A 20,918-nucleotide genomic window follows, 5' to 3' on the forward strand; every position below is an offset into this window, starting at 1 on the left:
GGGTAGGGAGGGTGTCAGGTCAGCTCTCACATTAGAGGTTACCATGTAGATGTAAGGGCTTCCCTCATAGCTCAGCTGGTAAAGAACCTGCAATGCAGGAGACCCCGGTTTGATTCCCGGGTTGGGAGATCCCCTGGAGAAAGGATAGACTATCCACTGCAGTATTCTTGAGCTTTCCTGGTGGCTCAGTCAAGAATCCACCTGCAATATGGGAGACCTGGGTTTGATCCCTGAGTTGGGAAGATCCCCTGGAGGAGGGCATGGCAACCCACTCTAGCATTCTTGCTCCCATGGACAGAGGAGCCTGGTGGGCTACATACAGTCCATGGGGTTGTAAAGAGGTGGACACGACTGAGCGACTAAGCCCAGAACATGCAGACGTAAACCTGTGTGGTTGTGAGGCGCAGGGCTGAAGGCACCCCCACCTCCATCCCTCTCAGGGGCCTGAGAGTCACTGCGAACTATTGTCTGGAGCACCCTCCCTTCCTCAGGTTTGTGGGGCCAGGGGAGCCCAAGCTGAGGCCCTGCCCCAGTTTGTCTTCCTCCATGGGACCTTGGGCAAGTCACAGCTTTGTCACTGGCTGATAATGAACTGGACAGTCCGGTATTTTAGCTTCCCATCTTTAAACACAAAGGCCCATAAAGGGCCTTTAATCTGGACTACAGTTCTTGACTGGGAAATCTATTTTATAAATAAGGCAACAACCGTTGTTGGTTGCAGATACAGCCTCCCGAGGTGGCTGGACGTCACAGGCACAGGGCACCTGCCTGGATGAGCACTGTGTGGGGGCTCGGAAGTCATGTTTGCTGAAGTTACTCCCATGTTGTGCCTGGATTCTCGCCTCAAGAGCAGAGGGTGTTTAGGGCCAAGAACAACGGGGTGGGGTGGGAGGGCTAACAAGCAGAGAGATGGCCAGCGTAGCCTTTCCTGTTGTAACAGGCTGCATGGTGGTTCTGTGGGAAAGCTGCTTCTAGGGAAGAAAAAAATAAAAGTATAAAAGCTTCACAGGGCTTTTCTGGTGGTCCAGTGATTAAGCCTGCCAAAGCAAGGGGACATGGGTTTGATTCCTGGTCCAGGAAGATCCCGCACGCCAATTAGCAACTACACCTGTGAGCCACAGCTACTGAGTCCACGGTGCTGCAACTACTGAGGCCTGTGCACCCAGAGCTCGCGTTCCCCAACACGAGGAGCCACTGCAACGAGAAGCTCGTGCCCAGCAACAAAGAGCAGCCCCCACTCGCTGCAACTGGACAAAGCCTGCACGCAGCATGAAGACCCAGCATGGCCAAAATAAATAAATAAATCTTCTCTGAAAAAGAGAAAGTTTCACAAATTCTGAGTACAAATTTTGAGATGTTCGAAGATATGATTACTAATTGCTGATAGTGTTTATGGCTCATCTGACAAGTCTAGCTTTTCACTTAAAATATTTAACATTTATACCTCCTTTTTAAAACACGTTTTGTTTATTTGGCTGTGCTGGGTCTTAGTTGCGGCATGCTTGATCTTTGATCTTCATTTCGGCATGTGAGATCTTTAGCTGTGGCATGTGAGCTCTTAGATGTGGCATGTGGAATCTAGTTCCCTGCCCAGGGATAGAACCTGGGCCACCTGCACTTGGGAGCGTGGCGTCTTAGCCACCGGACCACCAGGGAAGTCCCTATACCTCGTTTATCTGGAAAAACGAACTAACAAACAAAACCCCCAAAACCAAAAGATGAAAAACAAACTCCTGCCTGGCCTCCTCCCTTGCAGGGGCAGATGGGAAGGTTGAGATGATGGCAGGAGGTGAGCACAACGGGAGGCCCTTTAGTGAGCACCAACATGCATGGGCTCACGTCCTCTCGGTAAGGTACAAGCCTGGAAGGCAGGCATCACCATCCCCACTTCACAGATGTGGAAACTCAGACCCAGGCGACATACACGGTGGCAGAGCCTATTCTTGGGTTTGGGGCCAGAACCCCTAACCTCCTGCTTGGGGGTTACCCTGGCAGGGCCTCTTCAGGATGGTTCCTCCCCAGGGCCTCCTACTCGGCTCCTCACCTGGAGCAGCGCAACATCTGGGAGGACAGGGCAGAGCTGAGCCCCAGAGCCACTCCCCAGGCTCTCCCGGAATGCTCGGCCTGGTCGCAGGGCAGAGGAAACGGGACAGCCTGGCCCACCTCCCAGTTCCCACAGTAGCACCTCTTCCCCACGCTGTAGCCTCAGGACTCCACGCTCTACGCTGCTGCTTCCTGACTCCCTGCCCATGTGTCCACAGCTACCTCCTCCCAGGGCCTGACCCAAGCCTCGGGAAGGATGCTTCTGCCCCAAGGGACAGAGCGCTTTCTGTGGAGCTCAGCAACCTTCCTTCAGAGAAGGGTCAGAGAGCGGGTGTGGAGGCAGATCCGGGGTGCCCACCTGCTGACATTCCGTCACCCAGAAGCCAGCTCCACCCCCGAGCAACAAAGACCATCATCTCTTAGAGCACTCACATTGTACTTTATTGAAGTGTGAAGAGAGGCAAGGGCTTTCCGTGTAAAATATTTAACGTTTTACACCTGTACACACATGTATACGTGTCCCCCCACTCTTGGGAAAGGGCGAGACGGCTCTGAATACAGAGGAAGGGGGGGCGGAGAGGGTAGGACAGACTGCCCTGGACCCCCGCAGGCACGGGGGACAGGCGCACAGAGTGGGACGGAGGTGGGTTATTAAGAAGCATCTTGCTTACTAACATGAAGCCGCGTACCGCACGGAGAGCGCGGATGAGGCCTCATTGGCTTAAGAGGAGAGCCCATGGAGGGCGGGCACACGGTGCCCAACGAGCCAGCCAAAGCCGGCGTCCCAGGGGCGGGGCGGAGGTGGGGGGGCTGTGCACAGGGCCCCCAGCCCAGGCCTCTGCTCCCCCCTGCCTCCCTCCCCGCCCTCTGAGAGAAAGGAGGGTTTGGGCCTCAGCCACGGACTGACAGCCGTTACTGGCAGCGTCTCCTGAAACTACAGATACAATGTGCATCAACAGGCTGATCACTCCTGAGCCCTTGGGCCGGGGGCGGCTGGAGGGGCCAGAAGCAATCCTACAGAATCTTTGGTTTGGGGTTCCTTCCCTACTTGAGTCCTCCCTCTGTCCAGCCTCTTGCGGTGGGCCTCAGGGCCGGGCTGCTCAAGGGCCCACGGCCCAGCCTGGCAGCTCTCGGAGGTGCTGCCCCCGAGGCGGCTGGGCCAGCTTTATTCACTGAGGTGCTGGGACTTGTAGGAGAGGATCTCGGCGGCCAGCTGCTGGGGGTCCAGGAGCTGCGGGAAGCGCACCATCACAGCCTCCACCAGGTGTGGGGGGAAGACGCCACACAGCTTAGTGAACACGCTGGCTCGCTCCTTCGCCAGCCTGCCTGCCCCGCCCCAGGGGCCCCTGTCGGCTCCTGGGCCAGGCGCCCGGGGCTCCTGCAGGCCTGGGGTGGGCGGGGGCAGCTGGTATGGCTCAGACCAGTATTCCCGAGGTGGAAAGGTGGCCGGCGGGGGTGCGTAGTCAGCGGGGACGCTGAAGTGGCCGGCACCCAGGGCCCGGCTGAAGGCCGAGAAGGCCGGGGTGGCGGGGAGCTCTGCCCCATAGCTGCGGTAGCCGGCATAAGGGCCCCGGGGCGGGACCGGCTCGCCAGGGCCCCCTCCTCGAACCCCCCAGAGTTCTGACATCTGGCTCTCCAGGGAGCCAATGCCCGAGTCCAGGCAGTCTTGGGAGGTGTAGGGGAGAGAGTCCAGGGTTTGTGAGAACCAGTCCGAGGGCCCGAAGCTGCCGCCACTGCTCCCACCAGGAGGGAGGCTCCTGCCTGTCGGGGCGAAGGTCTGTATCAGGCCCTCCCGGGGGGCTCCTGGGGATGCCTGGGCCCCCAGCTCCTTCCCATCCGGGCTGCACTGTTCCCGCTCTGCTGGCAGAGAGCCGGGCTGAGAGGATGGTGAAGGCCGTCGGCCGCTTTTGTCCTTGCTCGCGGCCCTGGAGGGCGGCAGCAGGGCGTTGGCGCGGAGCTCGTCGGCCACGGAGCGCTGGGGCCGGCTCGGCCGCTCAGGGTGGAAGAATCGGCACTTGATCCCGTAGGTGCATTTCCTCCCTGGGAGAGAATTCAAGGGGGATCTAGAACCAGGACTTCCCTGGTGGCGCAGACGGTAAAGCGTCTGCCTGCAGTGCAGGAGACCTGGGTTCGGTCCCTGGGTTGGGAAGATCTCCTAGAGAAGGAAATGGCAACCCACTCCAGTCCTCTTGCCTGGAAAATCCCATGGACGGAGGAGCCTGGTAGGCTACAGTCCATGGGGTCGCAAAGAGTCGGACACGACTGAGCGACTTCAGCTTCACCTTCACCTAGAACCAGGGGGTGGGAGACCGAAGGGCCAGTCCAAGAAACGTGGGCTGGGGCTGGGGGATCCCTGAGAGAAAGAACACGGGTGCAGGCTGATTTGGGCAAGAGATCAGGGGATGCTGTGAGGATGGCCCAGGAGGCTGGGGCCCAGGCTCTTACCATAGGGACACGGCTGCTTCTTGTGCTCTGCCGTGAGTGGCTTCTTACGTAGGAAGTTGTCCAGGCTCGGCCCGTGACGGCCCAAGGGGTCATCGGGGGGCATGAACCTGCAGAGGACGGGGGAGAGGTGATCGGGGACTTCCCAGTGCTTCGGAGGCGCTGGATAGGGAGCCTCACTCGGACGAAGAGGGGGCAGCTCCGAAAACTAGTGTCCACCCAGGAGGGTCCCCCAGGCTCGGGAGGGATTGTCCCAAGGCAGGGAGGAGGTCCCAGTCCAGAGGGCCACAGTCAGGGGTGACTCTCCTGCTGGGAGCTCGCTGAGGCCTGAAGTCTGGATCTAAGGCTGCATCCGCTGGCCTCTGGTCAGAGCCTCAGGGCTGGGAACTGGAGAGACTGTCTTGAAGCACTGACCACATCCTGTCCCAAAGGCTCCTGACCCAGCCCCTAAGCCAGAAAGCCCAGCCCTCTCCCAGCTGGCTGGTCCCCTGTGGGGTCCTGTCCACCTTGCGCTCGAAGCTGCCCAGGCCCAAGGCCACATGGCTCAGCCACAGAGCCGCCCCGGCCTGGTCCCTCCCCTGAGCCCCTCCGGCAGTGGGGGGACATACTTGTCGTTGACGAAGGAGTACATGAGCAGCCGCTCCTCGATGAAGCGCTTCCACTCCTGCCGCTCGCCTTGCAGGTCCCGGTACGTGTCGTTGGAGACCACGATGCCGTCCGACTCGAAGGCCAGCTTCACGATGAAGCGGTCATCGTAGCAGACCACCCGCTTGCCACCCACCCGCCGTGATGGCGTGAACACCAAGATCTTCTTCTTCTCCAGGTCCCGCAGGATGTGCTGGTCTGGGAGGCAGCAGAGGTGCATGCAGGTCAGGGCCCAGCCTGGACTCGCAGCCAGCCTGCATGGCTCCCTGAGCCCGGTAGCCAGGCTCTCAACCCCAGGGTCATGGGAGCAGGAAGGGGCTCTGTGGAGGCCAACAACCCCCACAGCTTGCTGGGCCTGGCACCTTGTTTCGAACCCCCGAGAACAGGCTGGCCAGAGAAGCTGGGCTGCCTCCTTCTCCCCCATGGACGCCAGCCCTGGTCCTGCCCAGCCTGTCCTGGGGGGATCTGGCAACGAGTTCCGGCTTGAGTTGAGGCCAGATGAGTGTCTCAGCCAGGACTGACGGACCCACCCAGAAGGGGCCTCTTTTCCTGGAACAGGCAACCCTAGCCAGCCTGCCCCCACATCAAGACGTCCAGAGAAACAAACTTGGGCTCTCCCCACAAAGATCAGGAGCTCGTGTAAGAGCAATGGTAGCAGCCGGAATCCGTTACATGCCAGCAGCTGGCATCTGCTATGTGCCAGGTGCTCTGCTGAGCACTTAGGTAGATTAACTGCTGTGATGCTGATACCCACCCCACAAAGTTATCAAGCCTTCACCCCATCCCGTGTCTCAGATGAGGGGCAAGTGGCCTAGCCAGAAGGGACTGAGCCGGGATTACAGAGCCCAGGGACTTGGCCGCTCTATCACCCGACCCTGTGCCACGGGGGATATGGCGCGAGCCGGCCACCATTAGGTGAGGGAGGTGCCCGCTACCCAAAGGTAGAGGCTGCCCAGGGTGACCGCCAAGGACCACTGTTCAGAGCAGGGATGCTGAAGACAGCAAAAGCCAGGGAAAGAAATGCTTGTTCCTGCTTGGGGCCTGGAAGCTGTTGCTCACACCCAAAGGGTCTCTCTGGAGGAGAACCCCAGCAGTGAGACCGCGCCCCAACCGAGGTGCCACTCACCAGTGATGGGCACATCTGGGCGAGGCTGCTCTTTCCTCCAGGATGGCACAAACACGGTGATATCTGTGTGGCCCCGCTCCAGGAACCAATTCACCGCCAGGAGGATCCCCCGGCAGGAGAAGACCTCCTTGTTCCCATGGCTGGGGAGGAGAGGAGGGCAGGGTCAGCCTGCTGTCGCTTTTGGCCTGCACGGGAGGGAGGCGAGCTGCCCTCCAGCCCCTGTCCTGGCTGGTGGAGCCGCTGGGCTTGGCCCCCCGCCCTCTGGCTGGAGCTCCAGCGCCTGTATTCACTGCTGGTTCCCACCCAGGCTGTGATGACCAGACCTGCGGCTTTTTTTTTTCCCGAGGTTCCTCTCCCAACAGACAGCAAGGAGACGCCCAGGAATCTGGCAGCACCTGCTCCCCACGTGGGGCAGGGTCAGGCCGCTTACAACACACCTGGGGGTGGGGGGAAGGCGCTGGGACCACAGGGACCCAGATGTCCACAGGCGGACTGAGTCACCACCCCTCCCCTGCCGGCTCGCAGGGCTGTGGGTGGGTGCTGGGGAGGGGAAACCAGATTGCTCTGGATTAAAGCTGGATTAGAGTTCAGGCCTGCTCAAACCGCGACTGAGGAGGGTGAGGGGGGAGCCTTGAGTCAACCTTCAGTTCGGGGCAGGAGGTGGCCACAGGGCCCTTCAGTTTGAAAGTGAAGGGAGAATGCTTTTCCTCCCACTGCCCTGATTCCCTAGACCGAGCTCCGGGACCGCCTTACCCCTCCCAGGAGGGCGTGACCCGAGGTGAAAAGACAGGTCTGGAAGCCTCTGGGGACTCTGCCAGGCAGCCAAGCTGGGAGAGGGGACACCCCCCCTGCTGTGGGCTGTGGACCAGACCTCAGCCCGTCCAAACGCGGTTGGATCCAGACGCAAGCCCTGAGGTGGCCCTGGCTCAGTTTCTCTACCTGAAAAATGGGCCTGAGGGACCGCAGCCTCCTTCAGAAGGGCCCCCTGTCAGTGGGACAATGGTCCCGTCTGCTTGAGGCCAAAGACAGTCCAACAAAGTGGCGGTTCCATCTGGCTTCACAGGAGGGGACAGGGCCTCCCAGGTAATAGCGGGTGTCATGGCAGGGCTCCAGGACCAGGCGAGGGGACGGGAAGGGGCCAGATGGGCCTCCCTCCCCAACAGCCCCTGCCCCTCAGTGAACAGCTCAGACTCATATTTGGCAAATAAAACAGAATAAGCATTACGCAAAAGAGGCAACTCCATGGCCGACCACATCCTGTGGGTGGGTTTGGGTGGGGGGGGGGCGGTGGCGGCGGGTGATAGCTAAAGCCCCAAGAGAAATAGAAAGGGAGGTGGGGCAGGCATGGAAGCTGTCGAGGAGTGAGGCTGGGGCTCCCAGGGCTGAAGGTCTCTGTAAATTGTAAGTGAGGCAAAGTCCAACCTGAAGGCAGAGCTCATCCCTGCCAGGTGGGGCCTCCTCACTGCCATCCGCCAGCCCACTTATAATAATAAAAGTTAACATTTACTGAGAGCTGTGAGCCAGGCCCTGATCCCTGTGCTCAGTACTGAATCATCAGTAAGCCTCTGAGGAGGGGACTGTCATGAGAGGACCTTTGCCCTTTTATTCAGGTGAGGAAACTGGTCCACAGAGGGCAACCAGTTGCCAGCATCACAAGTAGCGATGGTCAAACAGGGATGCACACCCAGAGGCTGTGCTCTTAACCCCTACGGGTGCTGATGCCCGATCGTACAAAGACAAGTGACAGCCCTCACAGCAGGCCTGGATGGATAGGCACCGAGCCCAGGTGCATGGCATACCTCCTTGGCTTCATCCTTACAAGGCTCTGAGATGCATCTAAAGATCCCTGGCTACTGGTAAGAGGTTGAACTTGAACCCACGTCGGACTGCCTTCTGACCCCTAACAGGAGAGCTAAGGTTTCTTTAGGAGAGGGAGAAAAAAAAACAAAACCAACAACTTCCAAACTTGAGTTTGAACAGAAGGGTTCAGTGGGTGGGGCAGGCTGGGGACAGGGAAAATCATGCCTCTGGCAAACTCCTGCTCCCCTGTCAGGACCCCAGGTGGGGTGTCCTGACAGCTCCCCATCCACCTGCCTCCTTCTGTGCGCATGTGTGTACCTGCACACGCCCCCTCCCAGGCCAGCACCCACAAGCCCTGGGACTTCAGGGTCCACTGGGGCTTCCGGGACAGAGCACTGCTTCTGGGAATCAGAAACCTTAGCTGGGGACAAGTCTGCTCTCAGTCGTCCCCGCCCCCAGGATATTCCTTAAGCAGGCGGCCAGAGCCTTACTCTTGGCAGAAGTCGAGCACGTGTGGCTGTCCCTCGAGTCAAGCCCAGATCCTGCCCTCCCAAGCCAGGAGCGCCTGTCTGCAGCTAACCTCACTCCTCACTGCCCGGGAGGGAGCTCTGCTGGCAGAGGAGAACCAGACATCCTCTCACCCTCACCGCAGTCCTGCTGGCCCAGAAAGTCAGGGCCCCTCAGCCTAAGGAGACACTGGACGACGTGTGCTTCTGCTGGAGACTCCAGACTCCCACCCGGGGTAGAGGGCAGGGCTACCCAGGTGAAAAGATCTGCCTGGGCTGGGCCCAGCAAGTGGAGAAAAATTCCCTTAGAAGGAAACAAGAGGTGAATTTCCCCACGATTTGCATATGGTAGGGGCTGGCCCGCCTGCCCTGGGGCGGGAGGGGGCAGGAGGGTAGGAACCCAGCAGCAGCTGAGACAGGAAGCTAGAGGCTGGAATTCCCCTTTTGCTACTGCCCCAGCTCAGAAAACCCCGAGCGGCTGGGCCTCTGGCCAGGCCCTCCACCACCTGCCCCTCCCCCTGCCCGGCTCCTCCTCCTCCAGCCAAGATACAAACACACACTGCACATGGCTGCCCCCGGGGCTCAGCCTTCGGGCCCACGCCCCCCAGAGGAGGGAGTCGCTAAGGGATCCCAACTCCTGACCCAGTCAACTGCTACTGCAGCCGGAGAGGGGTCCCCCAACTCTCAAAGCACGTAGGGTGACCAGCTGCCGTGGGCTTGTGGATGCCAGCTTGCCTCAGTTTCCACCTAGGCTCAAACCATTTCAGAGATGGGAAAACGGACCCAGAAGTGGCTGGAGGAGGGCCACCTGCATATCTACTGAGCTGGGCCGGGACCAGGCAGACAGCTGAGCTCGGCCAGGTATGGGAGGGGCAGATGGGGGGCGGGCAGAGGTACAGGGGCCTCATGAAGCCCACCTGGGAGAGCCCTCAGGGAGGTGGGGGAAGGAGTCCTTCCTACTCCACACCCATGTCTGGGGTCTCCCCATCCACACCCGCAGGAACTTTTCCTTGTGAACTAGACACCCAGCCCTGACTCACCAGCCTGCCTTGAAAGGACAGGGAGAAAGCGAGACCAGAGGGCAGGGATGAATGGAAGGGAGGTCTGGGTTCTCTGGAGTCAGCAGCAGTGGCCCCCCAACACCCCCATGAGAGCCTGCATAGGGGAGAGGTGGGGATGGTTACTGGGGCCCAGGCCTAGCTCTGGTCCCTGGGGGACCCTGAGAGCCCAGTCTAGCCTAGGTGGCTCCAGCAGAAGCAGAGGCGACCCAAGTCATCAAGCCCCTGGAGCCAAAGCATCAAGCCACCCGCCCACACCCCTGATGTCGCCAGATCCGCAAGGTTACTCTTGGTCACAGCTGCAAAGGCCTCAGTAGCTGGGCCGGCTTCCACGCAAGCCCAGGTCTGAGACAACAAGACCCCAGCAGTCCCAGACCCTGAATAACAGTAACAATAACAACAACTACCAATGATGAACAAGCCCGTCTCTCCAGGTTCCAGGCATTCATTCCTCACAAGCACCACCTGAAGGGTGGTGAGCCCCATCTCATAGAGGAGGAAGAAGGCTCCTATGTGAATAAGCTGGAGCCCACAGTCTGATCCCTCATGGAGAGCATAAGGCAGCTCTGGAGTCAGAAGGATCTGAGTTCGAATCCTTGCTCTGGCACTTACGAGAAGTGGGCCCCAGAGTAACTCTTTGAGCCCCCTCAAACAGCCCTAAAACCCACTTCCAAGAAGCTGCGAGGATAAAGGGAGACTCCTGGCACACAGTAGGACCTCCATAAAGGGCTTTCCCTTCCTCTAGACCAGTCTAGAGAAGAGACCAAACTCCTTCCTGAAGTCCTCTCTACAAGAGGTGTAGAGACATGGCCACCAATCCCGGCCAGAGGCCACGGTCTTGGACACAGAAGTGACATGTACCTCATGGCCACGTTGCTCCCATCGATGACTATGGGTCTCAGGTCACTGCCCTCCTTGTCTTCCTCGGGTGGAGAAGTCTCCACGGTGGGAGCCTTGGGGGTGCCCCCACCCCGGGGGACCAGAGGCAGCTGAGGGCAGGGATCCGGCGATGCCTGGCGCTCCCGCTCGGCCGCTGACCCATGTTTTACCAGCTCCCCCAGCACTGTGTTGGTGTCTGCCTGGACGCCCAGCTTCTGCAGGACACTGTGGATCTCAGCAGATGAGTAGCCCAGCTTCCGGAAGAAGTCAACCTTCATCTGCAGCTCTGCAGTCGTTGCCTCCTCGGCCGTGGGCTCCTGGGCCGGCCTGGGGGTCCCCTGGCAGCTGCGGTGGTCTTCAAGTTCCCACAGGCTCATGGTGGGGCTGGCTTCCTGCCTGGGCCTCTCTCCACTGGCCACTCACAGCTCAGATTGGTGGAAGGCACTTTTCACAGCTCCTGTAGGACAACCAGGAGGGTTAGGGATGGGATTGCATTTTCTGCTCACCTCCTTTCCTGTCCCTCCCTCTCCATCCAACAATATGGGTGGCAGTATGCAAAGCCATCTTGGCCTTTTACCTCTATTATCCTCTCAAAAGCCTTCCCAGCTAGAGAGCATCACTCCCATCTTATGAAGGAGGAAAGTTCAGCTACAGACATTAAGAACATACTCAAGGTCATCCAGCTGTTAGCTGGTGACGCAAGGATTTGAACTTGGGCAGTCTCACTCCTCCTCCCACCCCATCCCCAGCACCCACCCCCGACACCCGCCAACCAGGGGACCCAGAAATCGTGGGAGGCCTCCGAGGACCTGGCCGCGCCCCCACAGCAAACGGGGCGGGGCTCTCAGGTGGAAACCCGCTGGGTTGGAAGTGCGCTGGAAGGGGGTGGCGGGGGCTTCCCCGTTGAAGCCATCGCCTCCTCGCGTCCGTCTGCCCACTGCTCGAAGCCCAGGCCGGGAGGCGCGGGGCCCGTGGCCGGATTCCCGGACCGGGGGAGGGGAAGTTTCCAGGGCGACCCACCAGCGAGAAAAGTTGCTGGGAAACTCTGGTTGGCCTCCGGGCTCGGTGACGCGGAGGGTGTCCCGGCCCAGAACCTCGCTCTCGCCCGATTCCCACTCCGGACCTCGGTCTCCCAGGATCCTCCGACTTGGGCAAAGTTGGAGGAGGCCCCGGGGATCGGCAAGGCCGGAGTGGGCTGGCCCCACGTCCCTCCCGCTCCGGTCGGTCTCAGCTCGAGCCCTTCCCACCCCCTCCTCCTCCCGCCCCGGAGGCCTGCTCCCCCTCCCAGCCGCGAGCGCCTCACCCTGCCGTGCGCCAGCCGCGGCTGGCGGCGTCTCCATGGGGCCGAGTCCCGGGGGCCAGGCCGCCGGCGACTTTATACGGGGCGAGTGGGCGGGCAGGTGGCGCCCGGGACCGTGACGCGGAAGCCGGGCAGAGGAGGCGAGAGCCGAGAGCCGGCTCGGGCGGCGAGGGGCGGAGCGGCCACCGCCCCTTCCTGCTCCGCCCCCGCGCCGCTCCGCCCCGCCCAGTCCTGGCCTCCGGCCCCGCCCCCGCTGCCCCAGAGCAGCCGGCCCGGCCTGGAATGGGGGCGGGGGCGTGGGCAGCAGCCCCTTCCTCTGAACCTCTGGGCCCTGGCGGTGGGGAGATCTGCAGGGCAGGAGTGCACGGCTCGCAAGGCGTGAGGTAAACCCGGGCTAAAGCAGGTACGCACATCGAGTCAGGCACGGGCGGACCAAGTGTACGGCTACACAGGCACAGGTCCGCGTACGTTCAGACCTAAGTGTGCAGAAGATACAGTCCGGGACGATCGAGTGAATTGGGTATACAGTTTGGTTCACACACGGTTGGAGGCAGAGCCATAGTTATCAAGACAGGTACACCCAGGCAAGTAACTTTTCACACTGAGAATCAGGAACGCTCAACAGGTACTGTGTGACTGGAACAGGTACACACAGAACTGGGGCCCCACCCAGGGCCAGGTACAGTTTTTTTCTGAAATCTGGACCTTGTCAGAATAGAAAGGCAGGTACAACCTGCCTTGTCCCAGCTGGAAAGACTTGCATCCAGGGCCAGGAGCTCCTATTCCAGGGCTCCAGGTGACATCTTTGTCGCTTTTGAAACCCCCAATGACTCCACCTAGCCAAGTCCCTGCTTTGTTGACTGGTCATCTTTAAACACCCCCCCCCCTCAAATATCTCTTCTTCTGTGCCTCCCAGGCACAGCAACCCCCAGGGGCTGGCCTCCAAGAGAGGGAGAAAATGAAGCCGCCTCCGATGTTGCTCATCAGCACTCCTGCCCAGTGCTTTGTGTGCCATAGACCTAATCTTCACAACAGCCCCTTTTATAGTTGAGAAAAGTTCAGTGAAAAGTGCAGTATAGTTAGACATTTATTCATTGTAGCAACTCCTTTATGGTAGTAAAAATATTAAGTAATGAGTCCAGGTTAATAACCATAATGAAGATAAACCAACCACAGCGATAATGCCTGGCATTTATGGAGTACTCACTGGGTGGTGGGCACTGTGCCAACGCTGTGCAGACACTTCCGTGCCTTTGCATCTCCTATCTTGGCCAGGAGTGCCCTCCCCTTCTTCCCTCCCTGCTGCTGCCTGACCAATTCTATTCCTCTTTTTGATGATGTCACCTCCTCTGTGAGGCCTGCCCAGACTCCTTTGGTGCTGAGTTGCTTCCTCCTCAGTGCCCCCACAGCATCCTGCCTCTGTCCCTACGTGCTGGATTGTAATCGCTGGCCAGGGACCGCCTTCTGGGCCAGGGCTGGGATGGGACTCCGCCTGTACTCCTGGGCCCCGTGCTCCCCAGCACTGTGCCAGAGGGAGCCGGCAGTACTGGGCGGCGATGAGTCACGCAGCTCTGTGTCCTCACAGAGTGAGCCGCAGTCTCGCTCTCTTCCGGCTCATGAAGGCAGCTCTTTCCCAAGAAGCTGACTCTGTTCTGCAGAAACCAGGACTGCTCCTGGGGAAACCCTGCTCCAATTGTAGCTGGAATGGCCTCAATCCCCAGAAGCCCTCTGGATCTAATGTGCCCAGCCTTTCTCCCTCCCCCAACCATTCTTTGCACACCTATCTTGCCAACTTCCTTCCTGGAGCCTTCTTGCTCTCCTGCCACCTGGCCAGCCTGGGTGGGGTCTGTAGAGGTTCAGGACTGGTCACCCATGGGTGAGGGACGAGGAGAGGCTGGAGAGGGAAAGGTCCCAGGAATTACCTTGGCCTTTGGAAACTTTCCTCCACAATGGCTCAGCGGGTAAAGAACCTGCCCGCAATGCAGGAGACACAGGAGTCTGAGGTTTGGATCCCTGGTTTGGGAAGATCCCCTGAAGGAGGAAATGGCAACCCACTCCAATATTCTTTCCTGGGAAATCCCATGGACAGAGGAGCCTGGTGGGCTACAGTCCATGAGGTCACAAGGAGTTGGACAAGACTGAGCAACTGAGCCCACCCAAGATGAAGAAGAGAGGCTGGACCAAATATGATTTTTTTTTTTTCTTGGAAGCTCACCGGGCAGCTCAGTCTGGGAATGACACAGGAGCTAGATCAATGCTCTAGGAAGGGTGGGCAGGCTGCTGCCAAGCCTTGGCAGTGGGCTGCAGAGGTTCAGTTCCACAGGGCCTCCTGGAAATGCAGAAAGGGCCAGTTCCCTCCAGTGTTTTGAGGCTCCTAATATACTTTAAAAAGACTTGTCACACTCGAGCTATAAAAATTGAAGTATGTTTTAACATTTAATTGAGCAAATTAACTCTTTCATCACCTGTTCAAATTCAGTGCAATGTATTTGGACTACTGACAAGACAATTGGAGGATTTGTCTTTAAAAATGTATTATTTCCTTGGAGAAATGGCTGATTTTCAGGCTGGGACAGGGAAAAAAGTGAGCTTGGAGCATCCTGTGGTGCCAGAGTTAGGAAGTGGTCCCAACTCAAAAGGACAGGGGTGTGTCACAGGGCCTCAGGAGCTTGAAGCTCCCAATGGCCAAAGCTGCAACAATTAGAGCAATAAAATGGGTAACTGAGTGTTTGGTTGTAACCCAGAGTATAAAAATCCATATCCCTGAGTTGGCACTGATAGAAATAAATTATTGGATAAATAATTAACTGGAGGAGGAGAGACAAATCTTCCAAATAACACGTGGAGGTTCTCACTCCTCCAGGTTAATTATCCCTTCCTCTTCGCTTGAATGTACCTTGGGCTTGCACACGTGTGTGCTAAGTCACTTCAGTCATGTCTGACTCTTGGCGACCCTATGGACTGTAGCCCACTGGGTTCCTCTATCCAAAGGATTCTCCAGGCTAGAATACTGGAGTGGGTTGCCATGCCCTCCTCCAGGGAATCTTCCCAAAGCAGGGATCAAACCTGCATCTCTTATGTCTCCTGCATTGACAGGGTTCTTTACCACTAGCTCCACCTGGGAAGCCCCACAATGGGCTTAGTGACTTCTTAATAATAGAGTAGGGAGAGGAAACAATAGTAAGTTTACAGTGGAGACACCTGGCAGATATCACCTCGACCTGAGTGATGGAAGTTACCACCCTATCATGTGCCCCCATCAGTAGGTGATGAGGTGCGTGTGAGCTCAGTTGCTTCGGTCATGTCCCACTCTTGGCAACTCTATGGACTGTAGCCTGCCAGGCTCCTCTGTCCATGGGATTCTCCAAGCAAGAATACTGGAGTGGGTTGCCATACCCTTCTCGAGGGAATCTTCCCAATCCAGGGATTGAACCTGTGTCTCTTATGTCTCCTGCACTGGCAGGCAGATTCTTAACCACTGTGCCAACAAGGAAGTCTTCAAACGCTGATTGAAGGACATTATGCAAAATACTTGACCAGGACTCCTCAAAACTGGAAAAGATCTCAAAAAGCACGGAGAGACAGAAACAGGCACAGGTCAGAGAACACAAGGAGACATCCCAGATGGATGCAGGGTGGCTCCTGGTTGGATCCTGGAACAGGGAGTGCGTTAATGGAAAAGCTGGTAAAATCCAAATAAGGTCTGGACATTTTTGTTTGTGTTTTGGCTGTACCACATGGCATGCAGCGTCTCATTTCCTTGACTAGGGATTGAACTCATAGCCCTTGCACTGGAAGTGTGGAGTGTCAACCACTGGACCACAAGGGAAGTCCCAGGGTCTGGATTTTAGTTAATAGAGATGTACCGATGTTGGTTTTTTTTTCTGGCTTTGACAAATGTACCACAGTGGTGTGAGATGAGGGAACTCTGTACTATCTTTGCAGTTCTTCTGTAAATTGAAAATTAAATCTGAAATTTAAAATTTATTAAAAGAAACAACCCCTAATTTCACGGGTACTGTAGGTGGTCTGTTTTGGTAAGACGTTCAGAAGGGTTTGTTCACTTCTGTTGGTGTCTGTCTGTCTGTCTGTCTGTCTGTCTATCTCTCCTGTGGTTGAGTATTATCATTTGGAGATAGCCTCCAAAGTCTAAACATAGAGCCCTTTGGTCCATGAGGCCCTGACCAGACCGTTCCCCTGCCACCCCTCTTCCCCCACTTCAGCCACCCACTGCTCCCTCTTTTCTGAACCTTGAATGCTCACATTCTGGACTGTTAGAGCTGGAAAGCCCCAAAGAGACTGGTTAGCCCACAATCTTGGTTTTATAGATGGAAAGACAAAGCAGGAGAGAGATTTGCATCTGGCCACGTGGCAGGTTAATTTCGGCAAAGCTGAGAAAGGCTGTCGGGCTTTCTCCATTCCAGGCATCCCTGGGCCCCTTTGCCAGACACAATGGAGGTCAGACCTACACAGGTGCTCAGAAGTACTGGTGACTTACTTAAGGACCCGATAAGGACAATGTCTTGTTCAAAGGAGTGGTCTTGTTCAGAGTCTGTTGGAGGGAGCTGTTGCAGGGGACTCCTTTGGCCTCATCATGTGTTCCCTTAACCAGTGAATCCTCCCTGGTTTTGAAGTTCCAGAAAGAGACCGAGCTGAAGGTAGGCAAAAAGCGTGATCTGGCTTGTCCCTCCTCCCCACTGCCCACTCCTCCCCGACACCAGAGCCATTGCAGGGAAAGGGCCCGAGAGAATCCTGTAAGGCCCTGACAGTGTGCAGAGGCTTGGGTCTCCAGTCCTGTGGTTGAACCCTCCCCAGTCTTTTCTGGGGGGCACAACTTTGGTGGTATCCTTGAAGATATCAGAACTAGTTTCTCTCAGGCCAGGAGAGTCCGGGCTAGGCTGAGGGGTCCTGGTGCTTACCCTGCTGTGTGGACATTCATGCCCTGTGGCCCGGGCTGGGGAGGGCCTGTTCCTGTCCTTTGCTGTCCACCTCACTGTGTTTGCATACTGAACCGTAATACTCTGGGGCACCACTGCCTCCCACCCGACTGACAGGTCCCTGGGACAGGTCCTGGCACAGATGTTGGTAAACCTGTGGTGAGTCAGTGAGCCAGGCATCTGGGGTACTTCTGGGCATGTTTTGCTGTGGGCATCACTGTTTCATCCTCTTTGCCAAGTCCAGCTCATGGATGTCCCCTTGTATCTGAAAAAAAGCAGGCATAGACTGGGAACTGGGGACTCTGGGGTTCACCTGGGCCTCCAGCTGAGCCATCTCTGAAGGTCTGGGTGGGAGTAGAGAACTAGAAGTTTCAGAGATGAATTTGCATTTGGGCCAGGTCTAACCACAGCTAGGTTGACGTCTGTTCATGTGGCCAGTGTGGGCACCCACTTATGGGGTTGTCATTGAGACCAGTTCACAAGGCCCTGGAGGTCACTAATGTGCAGCTCACATGCTGGTCAGAAGTTCTGATGGGCTGTTTGAGATATCGCTGGTTAACTTGCCACAGGAAACTGGCTGGTGTCTCTCCAGCACACTTTGCCCGATTCCCCCTTCCTAATAGTGCTGGGAATTTCCCAGCCATGTGATCTGGTTAGAAATGACCCCATTCCAGATAACTAACAAAGACCTACTATATAACACAGCAAACTCTGATCAATGTTTTGTGGCAGCCTAGATGGGAGGGCAGTTTGGGAGAGAATGGAGACATGTACATGTGTGGCTGAATCCTTTTGCTGTCCACCTGAAACTATCACAACATTGTTAATTGACCATACTCCAAAACAAAAGAAAAAGCTGAATAAAAAAATTATTAAAAACAAACAAACAAAAGGCCCCATTCCAGCAGCAGGTCCTAACTGGCTTAAGCAAATCAATATATCTTATCCTCCAGACTATGGTAATTGGTCAGGAAAGGTTACGTGACCCAAATCAGGCCAACCAGGATAATGAATCTCAATCCTGTGTCTTTTCTTTGTGTTAACTGGGCAGCAGGCTCTCTGTTTCTTACTAGTCACACATGATAAAAGCAAGTAGTCCCAAGAGTTTCTGAAAGCCACCTTGTGACACTTCAGAGGAGGCAGAGACAAGAGACTGGAAGAACATTGGTCCTTAGTAATAGCTGCTGGATCAAGCCTTGCCTGAAGCTATTCCAAGTTCTAGACTTTTTATCTGTATAAGTCCATAAATTCTGTCAATCACAACCAAAAATATCCTTTATGATGGTAACAATAATTGGTTAATAGCTCTTAAGTATATAATAATTATCTAAATACAGCTTGGGGTTTCCCTGATAGCTCAGTTGGCAAAGAATCTGCCTGGAATGCAGAAGACCTCGGTTCGATTCTTAAGTCGGGAAGGTCCGCTGGAGAAGGGATAGGCTACCCACTCCAGTATTCTTGGGCTTTCCTTGTGGCTCAGCTGGTAAAGAATCCGCCTGCAATGCGGGAGACCTGGGTTCGATCCCTGGGTTGGGAAGATCCCCTGGAGAAGGGAAAGGCTATCCACTCCAGTATTCCATCCGTGGACTGTATAGTCCATGGGATTGCAAAGAGTCGGACAGGACTGTGTGACTTCACTTCACTTCAAATACAGCTTAGGGGATAAAATCTCACAAAGTATGAGGTCTGTGGGGGTGGTTTGGAAATAATAAAACGGTGGTGAAAAGGTCAGCAAACTGCTGATCTAATTCAAGCTCTGCTATTTGTTGTTCAGTCGCTCAGTTGTGTCTGACTCTTTGTGACCCCATGAACTGTGGCACATGTGCCAGGCTTCCCTGTCCTTCACCATCTCCTGGAGTTTGCTCAAACTCATGTCTGTTGAATCAGTGATGCCATCCAACCATCTCATCCTTTGCTTTCCTCTTCTCATCTTACCATCAATCCTTCCCACCATCAGGGTCTTTTCCAATGAGTCGGCCCTTTGAGTCAGGTGGCCAAAGTATTGGAACTTCAGCTTCAGCATCAGTCCTTCCAGTGAATATTCAGGGTTGATTTCCTTGACGCATGGTAAAACGAAGGCCCAGGGAGGTCATGAGATTTGCTTGAGGTTTTATAGCTGCTTGGTAGAGCCTCCAGACTCATTTTTGATGTTTAATGATAATAATTGGAATGCTTGAATTTCTGTGCATTTCCTGTGAAATCATGACTTTATGTTTTTCCTTTTTTTTCTGTTTTTCCAAAAGGCAGAGAAAGAATGGCAATAGTCCTCTTCATTTTGTAAATAAGGAGGCAGAAGCCCAGAAGCTTAAAGATTTGCCAAGATCACACAGAAAGGCAGGGGTAGAACTAGTCCCAGAAGCCAACTGTCCTGAATGTCACTCAGGTTTAGCTGCTTCCCCCTGTCCCCTTGTGCTAGTCACCTCTGCCTCCTTTAGGGTAGGAGTGAAATGAAGGGCATGGAGGGGCCCCTTTTTCTAGCCTTGCTTCTAAGCTGCAAAGTGATTAAAGAGGACTTTGAGTTGTATATTTGAAGGAGGTGATTCTCAACCCAGGCAGATGGTCCTCCCCACCCAACCTTAGGAAAACCAAGGCTCTGAGCCTCAGAGAAAACTTCGGTTATTTCTGTTGCCAGAGCTTCCAAAAGGGAGGCTAGTCTGGAGAGATGGGAGATTGCATGCATGAGTTTCTGGCCTCCCAATCTATGTGACCACAGCTCTGACACCTACAATTCCTTCCTCGAAAGCCTTCCATGGTCCCCATCGTTTTCAGTAGTCACAGGACTGATATGCCCAGTTGCACAGGCAGTGCACTGCATAATTTGAATTATGATCTGAATGGCATCCCCTGGAGTTGTACAGTTTGCAGCTTACACAACCATACACAATGAGTCCAGGTTATGTTTCTCAACATTTTTGAACACCCAAATTGTTTTCATAGTGATCAGTGACCTCGCAAACCCTTTTTTGAATAAAGAAGATAATTTCATTTTTCTGCAAGATGAAGAGATATTTTGAGAAAATTTATTTTAGATCAATCTGATTCTAAAGATTGTATTAGAAAGTTTATATTTAACAAGATTTGTTATTTTAAAGGCTACTTTGGATCCTTTCCTGTTTAATAAATGATGCCAACTGTTTAATAGAATTTAATTTTGTGGGGAAAAATTGAGATTTACAGACAAATGAATTGAAAATATCTTGTTAGCCTTGGTTTGGAGATTGAATGTAGCTGAAATTGTCATTATATATTGAAATTTAACTACATGCTATGAATTAAAAAATGTATTTGTTTTCAATACAGAGGAGTTTAGAATTTTTGCATCTTGTGCTTCAATTTTTGTGATCTGTTTGGTTATTTTCAAAACACATTTTATGCCTTGTTTCCAAATGAAGAGATAAGAGAGAAGATATCATCTCCTCAAATAAACCATTTCAGGTATGAATAGCTGTTATTTTGAAAGATGAAAAGCTAAAATGGCTATATTTTCTCTTTTTCCTGTGGTTTTTGAAGTACTAGAGGCATCTTGATGTTGTACATAGATTATTTTGTTTGTTTGTTTGAACAGGTGTTACATAAACAGTATAAAAGATTCAAAACGTACAGGTGTGCTTTTTTTTTAATGAGACATTTACTTTTTAAAAATAACATGTTTATCTATTTATTTTGGTTGTGCTGGGTCTTAGTTGTGGCATGCAGAATCTCTCATTGCTCATGTGGGATCTAGTTCCCCAGCCAGGGATCAAACCCTTCCCCCCTGCACTGGGAGCTTGGAGTCTTTGCCTCTGGACCACCAGGGAAGTCTTGGTACAGGTATGTTTTGAGTAGAACCCAAATCTCCTTTCCATGGTCCTTAAAGTGATTCCATTCTCTAGGAACAACTGAAGTTAGCAATTCCTCATGTATCTTTCCAGATAGAATCTGTGCAGCTACAAGCATATATTTGCTCACATACCTTCTACTTTGTTTCTCTTTATTTTTATACAGAGGAGGCCTTCTCTATAACCAACTGCACCTTTTTTTTTTTTAACTTCCTAATAGACCTTTGAGATAATTCCAATCAGTATGTGTTATGCTGCCTCATTACTAAAAAATTTTCAGCTGAAGAAGCTTCCATTGTAAGAATGTGCCATCCTTTATTTGGCTATATGTGACTGATAGACATTTAGGTTGTTTCTGACCTTT

The 20,918-nt window shown here is 54.6% G+C and overlaps 1 protein-coding gene and 1 long non-coding RNA gene across 2 annotated transcripts; one reads left to right on the forward strand and one right to left on the reverse strand.

Annotated features, from left to right (window-relative positions):
• Positions 1–2,462: 2,462 nt before the first annotated feature.
• On the reverse strand, positions 2,463–11,920 carry ZC3H12A (zinc finger CCCH-type containing 12A). Its single transcript, XM_040231654.1, has 6 exons — positions 11,803–11,920; positions 10,482–10,956; positions 6,257–6,396; positions 5,094–5,328; positions 4,489–4,595; positions 2,463–4,083 (listed from the first exon to the last, which is right to left on the reverse strand). Exons 2-6 carry the CDS (start codon positions 10,874–10,876, stop codon positions 3,209–3,211), a joined length of 1,752 nt encoding a protein of 583 aa, XP_040087588.1. The 5' UTR covers positions 10,877–10,956; positions 11,803–11,920; the 3' UTR covers positions 2,463–3,208.
• Positions 11,921–12,059: 139 nt separating this feature from the next.
• Positions 12,060–20,332, forward strand: LOC120856421. The gene is made up of 2 exons (XR_005719426.1): positions 12,060–12,182; positions 18,980–20,332. It is a non-coding gene; the product is annotated as an uncharacterized LOC120856421 (long non-coding RNA).
• Positions 20,333–20,918: the final 586 nt, after the last annotated feature.

Source organism: Oryx dammah, unplaced genomic scaffold, assembly GCF_014754425.2.
Source record: "Oryx dammah isolate SB20612 unplaced genomic scaffold, SCBI_Odam_1.1 HiC_scaffold_28, whole genome shotgun sequence".
Classification (NCBI taxonomy): domain Eukaryota; kingdom Metazoa; phylum Chordata; class Mammalia; order Artiodactyla; family Bovidae; genus Oryx; species Oryx dammah.